This window comes from Priapulus caudatus, unplaced genomic scaffold, assembly GCF_000485595.1.
Source record: "Priapulus caudatus unplaced genomic scaffold, Priapulus_caudatus-5.0.1 Scaffold82, whole genome shotgun sequence".
In the NCBI taxonomy this organism is placed as follows: Eukaryota; Metazoa; Priapulida; class Priapulimorpha; order Priapulimorphida; family Priapulidae; genus Priapulus; species Priapulus caudatus.
Genome location: NW_014577143.1, coordinates 475007 through 484146, shown reverse-complemented (window position 1 = coordinate 484146; position 9140 = coordinate 475007). Strand labels below are relative to the sequence as shown.

Here is a 9140-nt window from a genome sequence, read left to right as displayed (position 1 = left end):
CACACACACACACACACACACACACACACACACACGCATGCACGCACACACACACGCACGCACGCACGTACACACACACACACGCACACAGACACGCGCGCGCGCACACACGCACATGTACGCACGCACGCACGCACGCACGCACGCACACGCACGCGCACACGCACGCACGCACGCACGCACACGCACACGCACACGCACACGCACACGCACACGCACACGCACACGCACACGCACACGCACACAGTGACACCAATGTACGCACACATGCACATTCACACGCACTACAAACACACATACATACACTCCTGATACACATGCACGCACACACGCACGCACACACGCACGTACAAACGCACGCACGTACGTACGCACGCATGTTCTAGATTCAAATCTACACACGTGTAAAACAAACATTAATCCATGGGCATATCTGCCACAGTAAGACATCAAGCCCATTTCGAACACACTGCTCTTTTTGTAGCCCCCTCCCTACATTCGGTTGCCAAGGCGCCCAGCGAAATGTCTTCACAACACATTGCAGAAATAGAAATGAGCAGGCACCCGACACTCCCAATCCCAACACTCCCAATCTCCCAGTATTGCAGCCTCTTCAGCAGATGTGCTGTACATGCCTCCAACGTACATGTCGCATACACTAGACTACTGCAAAGTCGCAACCCAGCTGTTCATTTGAGAATAGATTGGGGGTGACAGAGCGGGGACGCAAAGCAATTAAAAACCAATTTGGGCTATTCATAACTAATTATATATATTATATGTGCTTTCCTGAATGCGCGTACGTTGAACAATTAATGTGATGCATCCACGACTGTTCCGTTGCGAGGCACTTTGTTCTTAATAAAAGCAAACGTGGACATACACATATATGTACATGCGCAGACACCAACTAATATCAGGAGTGAATTATAATAAATTATTATTATTAAAATTATTATTAGATCATTCTATTATTCACTCTTGCTAATATGTTCCTGCGCATGTTATTAGCTGAGGAAAATAATCGGCACTTTATCAACGAACATTGATTGAAAATTTTCTCGGCAAAAACATTAGAAAATCAAAACCTGCTATAGCTATCGAGTACTCGCGAAACTGAACGTGCGAACAAGAGCCGCACTGCAAAAGTTGCACAGCTGCTGCAGCGCAAACCTTGTTAGTTGTCGAAACTACGGGGATAAAGCATTGTGTTATAATGAGTTCTATTGATGCATGAGTAATTAGACGTTGTTTGAATAAGCGCTCTCGCTAGTGTCGAATACACGCCGTCGCTCCTGCGATTCATCTATGCAAATTCAGTTTGATGTTTATTTTAATTCTAATTCTAATTAATAACATTTGCTTGATGTATTCACGATGAGTTCGTAATCTGAAATATGCATCGAGCGCGTATACATATTGACACAACGATAAGTATAGTAAGCATTCGCTAGCAAGTTGAATTTTAATGCACAGCATTTGATATTGGTGTACGCGCACGTTTTGGAGTAGATTTTTACATATTAGCTGATAAGGAAACCTGTGTGCGAGTTTCCATATAAAACCTATGTGACATACTATTATAACTCGCTGTGCACATGTAGCAATGAATTCTAATTCTAGTTGTCTGCGAGCGCATTTATCACGATCTTCAAGAACCGTACATCAGTAAGTGCAGCTGCCTTAGCGCTGAGCACTACTTTTATGCACCAATATAGTCAGTCAGTCATTCGCTGACATCTGATACTGCAGCCATTGGAAGATCAATGAGCATGAGATCCGTCTGCATTATTTATCGAACCGACCTACAATAATTTGAATAATGTTTTACGAACACATGACCAGGTTTAAATGCAATGCGTGGATTTGTCACCTGCACACAGACCGCGCATTTGGTAGCGTTCCGTTCAATAGGCAAATGAAAGTCTTAATATAGTGGTTGTAGACTACAGTATAATATGCATATGCAGCACAACAGCTTGATAAAGAAGATTTGCAAAGGTTTCATGGATTTCTTTACATGACTAAAGTGTTAATTAGTACAGCTAGGTGATGAAATTCAGCCTAGCTACAATTAGACGCAAATGTCAGATATGTTTGAGGCGTAATTAAGACTTACGTTACGTACGACCTTCTTACACCACTGATCGTAAAATGCTAACTATATTAAGATCAGTGACTAACACAGCTAGTGCACACATATAGCACGGGTGTTGTAAATTTATATGTCAGCACTTGCGTACAGTCATAGATTTAGTCAGATATAAAATAACGACGAAACCCGCGATTACAGGGCCGTAGGCTAAGCAAGTGGGGGGGGGGGCAGTGCCGGATCCACGGTTCTCCCCCCGAAAAGTTGGAAAATGTAGATCGCAGAAGATGGTCTTTGAGGCACTTTTGAGTACATGTACAGCCTTCATTCTGACTACGACAATTCTTTTTTAGTAGAACAATTTATTTTTTTAATTTAGCTCCAAAATCTGGCCCTGGACTATAACTGCATCATAAACGAAGTCAGACGAATGAGATTAACATTTACGTATGTACCAAGGTATGGATATAAGAATCAGAAGTTATCAGATGTACTGCATGGAACTGGATATGATTCTTTTCAAAAAATGAAGCTGCGATCGTATTACGAAATATGAATCAAACTTACCAGGAGGTCTTCCCGCGCGTGGTCATTCAAACTCTTCAGCCAGGCATGAACAAGTTCCGGAGTTTGCTGGTAGTTCTGATAGAACCAGTGAGCCGCCGCATTAGCCCATTCGCAGGTCTCCCTCAAGCTTCCAGCTTCCAACCAGGTTGTACTCTTTCTCTGCTCACCCGCGGTTGGTGCGGGGATGGCCCATGCTGCCGGTACGGGGATACTCAAACCTACCTCTTCATCCCGCTTTCTGATTATATTTGGCAAAAGATGACCGAAAGCAACAATAATCCCAACTATAGCTATCCATATCACGAGCAATATGTCCAGCATATCAATAGAGGCGAAGGATAAAAAGCCATCTCCGGAGCCCGACGCTCTCGCACCCGATACGGCGGCAGCCATGTTGTCATATCCCTCTCGCACTTTATACCACAATAATTTTAGCGTAACGTCTGCCATCTGCCGACGTCAATGAGGAAGGAATGCGGTGCAAAAATACGATCCACTATTCAGTTTCCAGGGACCGTCAAGCTATTTCCAGCGCGAGCGCGGCGATGCGAGAGCAGGGCATCCATGCAAGCAGCATACATACACGCAACATGTGTTGGCCCTTCTCTTGACTGACCACGTGACAATAATGTTTACTTCAGACATCAATGGTCGATAGTAAATGACCGCAGCTTTCAGCGTCGCAGCAGCCGAGGCATACGCTCGGATAATGGCGTCGTCAAAGCCAAAAGAGCAAACAGCAGAAAGATGCGATATGATATGACTACTAGGCACTTTAATTAATTTTTTTAGGGTTAGGGTTAGGGTTAGGGTTAGCGTTAGGGTTAGGGTTAGGGTTAGGGTTAGGGTTTTTTTAAGTGCCTAGTAGTCATATCCTAAGTGCCTAGTAGTCATATCATATCGCATCTAACTGCCGGGTGCGCCAAAAGATATGAATAGCTTATATAGACTTTGCTATTATTTATTTACTTGACATGCGCTTTCAGGAACAGGTGTACTTAGTAATGCGTATTGCGAAATGTATTGCGTTCTTGAGGCATTGGAGTAAGTTTCATCAGCAACGGCTTTATTGATATAGAGAAACAATAAAAATTGCTCTTGGAAGGAACCCCCCTTCTTGGAAGGAACCTCCCCTCTTGGAAGAAACCCCCCTCTTGAAAAGGCTGGCTACGCCCCTGTACGTGTAGACGGCTATAGAACTTATGTACCCAGAGAGTATCAATAATATTTTCTGTTGCGTGATTTTGAGATTTTCCTTCACTACACTCCTATATTGCTTGTCATTTGTTTTTGTTAATGATATATGTCATTATGGACATTTCTTACACCGTTCTGACAGTAACCGAAAATCGACAATATGGTATATACTGAGAAATAATGAACAAAACACGCAGAAACTACACATAATTAACACGCAAGTTTAATTACTTTCGCTGGACTTCGTTGCTCGAGCAAGCAACATTGGGACTGGGGTATGTTTGCTTCGTTTCGCTGGACTTCGTTGGTCGAGCAAGCGAAATACAGAGCGGGGGCCATGTTCGCTTCGTTTCGCTGGACTTCGCTAGACTTCGTTGCTCGAGCAAGCAACATTGAGTTTGTCAAATTACATGAAGTTTCTCAAGTAATTAAGACAAATGATACCTAACGCAATGCATTCAACATAAATATATTTGAAAATAGGATTACATTTAAGATATGTGAATACATGTTTTTATATGAATATTGTTTATTCAAAATAATATATCATCGTCTATTCTTTTCATTTATTTCTCGCTTAGTGTCTATTGTAATTATTGTTGTAATAAACGGTTTATGTGATTTTCTTTGCTATTCATATTTCAAGATTGTATTGTTTAATTTCTAAACTTTAACTAACTGACTAACTAATTGTATCAAGTATATATTACAACCTACACATCATATAATATATTTAACTGTTTTAGTGTGAACTGTGAGTTTGTATCTCATCGTTTTACCTCAGCCTTCCCATACAATAATTTTCGCTATTCAGACAATTTTTCACGTTATAGCGCCATCTACCGGGAGAACTAAACAAGATCGCTGCTATGACGGCCCCGCGCCGCGCGACATTGCGCAAGACATGTGTAGATAACATAGATGCAAATAAAATATCAGTCACAGATGCATGAGAGCTACTATAATACCGGCTGGCACAGTGAAAACCTCCTTTTTTCATTTTTTCGTTTATTTATTTAGGAGATCCACGTGATCTACGACTTAGTACGCATCTGCGTGCATGCCTATTATTAGTCTGCAAATGCAGACGTAAACTCCGCTTTGCTAATCTGAGGGTGCGGGTTTATCCCATTTATCCCATTACTGGGGTCTGCGTCGGCTCGGACTAGCCTATTATCTGCTACAATAAATCACGCCTCTGTTAAAATTAACTATTTAAGAATGGGTGACAATTTCAAGGTTTGTTTACTGTGAATAATCTGTATCCCAGGTCCTGCATTGAGTAATAAGACGAAGCCTAATCATCACAACATCCCGATTCTCCGCAGCGCATTGTGAAATTAGGTACATTTCCCTCTGCCGTTAGTCGGCGCTCATGTCGCACGAGTGAATTGATGTATGATTCCAAATGAAATATATTATAATTAATTGAAATGATACACCTCTTAGGAGCTTATCCTCAGGAGTAGTTTGACTTAAAAAATTTCGACCCACCAATGTCTCGGTTTATTCATTATATAGAGAAGAATCTTCTAAAGTTTCTCAAATCGTAACATAACAGTATGCCAGGCGAGTCAGGACGTATCCCTAATATCTGCTAAAAGTATTTACGTACTGATAAAATGATTTATATAAAGATGATAGAAATTATTCATATTTATTTTCTCAAAATCACAGTTCCCAGCAACGACGAGTGAGTTTATGTACATACACAAATTGAGTGTATTATGTTATTACATAAGAAAGTTCTGTTTTCTTTGCCGTGAGGCGGCGCTAGTGTCCCGCCCGAGAAGTTGTGTATTACGCTAAAGCAAAATATTTACAATATTTAGCGACGTGTAACTCGATCCGATGAATAAGACACACCCCCGAAAATTAGAGAGCGATAATCCGAAAAAGTTTGACTGAATAATAACCCTCCCTACTACCAGATATATGATCGCACCCTCGTCTCGAATTTTTAACCCCTCAATCCGTTTAGGGGCCTACTCTAAATGTATTATTACCTATCTCTATTTCGCTACCACTCTTCACTATTAACACTGGTTAGTATATATATATATATATATATATATATATATATATACTGTCCACTAAAGTGTTAGATATACCGCACCATAGCTGAAAAGTCTTAGTTTAATAATGTTATTTTATTATTTATTAAATAATAATGTCCACTACAGCAACCTTGCTGCTGCTACGACGTATCACACAACCTAACTAACAGCCAACCCGAGCTCCCGGAAACCTGTGTGCAGCGATGCATCGCCCACGCCAACGTCCTTCGGTTCTATTTCGGTTTCCCGCACACGACACACACACGCGCGCAGGCCTGGCTTCCGAGCAGCTGAAGCCCTCAGATGCCAGAAGCTGGGCAGCAGAGCAGCAGCGTGCAGTCAGCAAGCATCTCCACACAGCTGTGCTAGCGGCGAATACACACATACACACGCGCACACACACAGAGACATACACACACCACACACACACACACACAGACATACACGCACAGAGATATGTCGATGGCACCGTGGGAAGATCCTGCATCGCGCAGTAGACTCGCACCGTGGCGCGGGTGGTCGTCGTCGTCGCCGTCGCCGTCGCCCTTCATGGAAGACTTCGACCGAGAGGTAGAACGCTTCCGTCGCGAGATGCGAGAGCGCTGGGAGAGAGAGGAAGAAACCCGCCGCCGCTGGTGGAGCGAGAAAGCCGTCGAGCCGTGGCGAGGCGGAGAACCTCTGCGCGCGATCGAGCCGTGGAGGAGAGGAGAACCCACCGACTTCCTTCCTCTGGCGGCGTTCAGTCACCCTGGTCCGCGCGACGGCATGATGACACAGGACGTCGTCGAGAAGAACGGGAAAAAGAAGCTTCAGATTCACTTCGACGTGCGAAACTACCGACCGGACGAGATCAAGGTTACCCTGGATGCCGATACCCTGAAAGTCGACGCCAAGCACGAGGAGACCGGAGACCAGGGGCACGTCTACCGCGAGTTCCATCGTCAGTTCACGCTGCCACCACACCTGAAGCTGGACGAGATGAGCTCTCAGCTTGGACAGGACGGAAGCCTGGCAGTGGAGGTGCCCTACACACGACAGGACCGCGCCCAACCGCAGGCGATACCGATCGAATTCGTCGGTCAACCTCGCATCACCAACAAGTAGATCGATCTCGTCGTCGGTTATCGATATAGTTACGATTGATTGATTTTTTCCAGTTTCGTGATGCGCGCGCGTGGCGGATATCTCACCTATATATCTGTCACCTTCATTGCAACGTGTAGTGTAACTGTGTAGTTACGTGAATTCGTAGTGGCCGCGTGTCAAATTACAGTGACAGTGAATCAGGAATCGCGTCATCACGTGTACGAAATCTGTCATTACGCATATCGGCCGTCCACATGCGCTTGGTTATATATGCGCGCTACTGCAGAGGCAAACCGAACGACTTCATACTGATTAAAATTTCACGATGAAAACAGTAGAACTGTTGTTGGATTGCTCGCATTTGCCTGCGTTGCTCTTACCTTCATCAGGTAACATTCAGACGCACTAGACAACTAGAACGTATAGCGCGTAGCTTACGTGTAGTGATATTGACATGCTTGGACATCTAGAGACAGTAATATCATGACCGTCCTCATTGCAGCTTTTATTTCAAGGATCTCGATAACAAACGTTTGCAAGGCTTGACAGCAACCGTAATTATTTCGCGCGTGAATGAAAATGATAATGATAAATATAAATATAATATTGAACAGATATGAAATGATAAAGATCGACTATACTCTCTAATTTGCAAACACGGCCGTCATATTCTGTTATTAATATTAATTATGTTACTGTAACTAATGAGGTGAAATCGAGATAAAAAGTATTTCGACAATCAAAAAATCGCGATCTTCGGTAATTATATTTTTGTTGCGTTGTTGGCGGTTAGCGTTCCGATATGAAATGCTGTACTCTCTCGGCTCTAGCGGGCTCTCTGCGATGCGGTATTAATAGCCCCGTGTTTACATACAGTAAGTGCGCCAGCTTCATTCCTCGATGTTTGCATTTACTTTTCACAAGAGTCTGCAATACAGCGCGTGTTAATATCGCAGATATATTATATATTATTATGGTAAATACAGTAGGTTTGTGCCCAGCGAAGTATTGAAATGGTGTTTATCTTGTGCGAGAGGCGCGGACTTTCGTGTTTGACGCGATGATAACGGTAACACCTATGCGTGCTTTGGAGGCTATATCTATGTACGTATATCGGTATGTGGCTATATCGTACATCACTGATATCTCATCATAGCATATATCATAGCATATCTTATACTCACAAAATTAATGTTACTCAAAGTGTACACAGTAATTGGATGATATCGTAGACGTTTATTAACGACCGAAAGATGCATGTCGGCTGTGAGTATAAGCAGACCTGGGTTTATGGTGGAGAGCTAATGTAGAACGCCACATGTTGACGACTGAAGCCTGGCTGAAGACATAAGCAGCATGTAGCCGAGCATGCCTTCGTGGGTAAAAATGTTCACCAGACGCGCGCTCAACTAATACATGTACACGCCATGTCCGCGGAAGCAATAAACATAATAATCATAACATTAAATTTATATTTTATAATTAAATTACATGCAGATAGTATTTGCGCGTTGGTATGCATGCGTCTATCCACAAGAGCCTGTGGCTAGGTCGGCAGCTTAAGAACAAGAATCTAACATTTCATGCTAGTACAGCTTAGGAACATCAGCGTTTAGTTTGCTTGTTTATTAGAGAATATACGCATGTTAATAACTAATTCTATGCTGTATAAACTAACATAGTTCGTACTTTCCACATAAAACGTAACAATTGCTAATGTAGTATATCTCGATATATAGTAATAGTAATATGCCCCCAAAATTTTTTATTTTATTGATTATTGTATACTGTACTTTGTAAATAAAAAAAGAAGCACGTTTAAATTGCTAATATTCTAACTCACGATAATCTCTATTCTCAATAAATATAACGTATTTAAAGGCTCACAATGCGCATCCAAACGCTAATTTCTCCAGTGTTGTTCAAATTCTCCGATGTTGTTGACAGTTTCCACAATCCCCAAGCAACCGTGCAGCGGTGCTGCGGTACAGCGGTACGGGTGTAGCAAAGATAAAAACATGTGACGTCACGTCACCACTTCGAAGCTATATTGTTTGGCAAACAGTCGGCGTTTGCGCCAGAATGCCAGTTCTCTCACCTCTTTCTTGTGGGTTTTAAGCAAACGCGCAGTGAAATGGGAG

The 9140-nt window shown here is 42.8% G+C and overlaps 2 protein-coding genes across 2 annotated transcripts in view; one reads left to right on the top strand and one right to left on the bottom strand.

Moving 5' to 3' along the window:
- LOC106804657 (C2 domain-containing protein 2-like) overlaps positions 1–3251 on the bottom strand; it is a gene marked incomplete in the record, with an annotated part of 88944 nt that extends 85693 nt beyond the window's left edge. The window contains 1 exon segment of the mRNA XM_014805930.1: positions 2660–3251. Coding sequence (XP_014661416.1) covers positions 2660–3109 — 450 coding nt within the window.
- A 2929-nt stretch (positions 3252–6180) lies between these two features.
- Positions 6181–8471, top strand: LOC106804671 (alpha-crystallin B chain-like). The gene has a single exon (XM_014805946.1). It carries the CDS (start codon positions 6370–6372, stop codon positions 7015–7017), a length of 648 nt encoding a protein of 215 aa, XP_014661432.1. The 5' UTR covers positions 6181–6369; the 3' UTR covers positions 7018–8471.
- Positions 8472–9140: the final 669 nt, after the last annotated feature.

Bases quoted from the DNA above. Each gene is read 5' to 3' on its own strand.
- LOC106804671 (XM_014805946.1), top strand. From the start codon at position 6,370: ATGTCGATGGCACCGTGGGAAGATCCTGCATCGCGCAGTAGACTCGCA.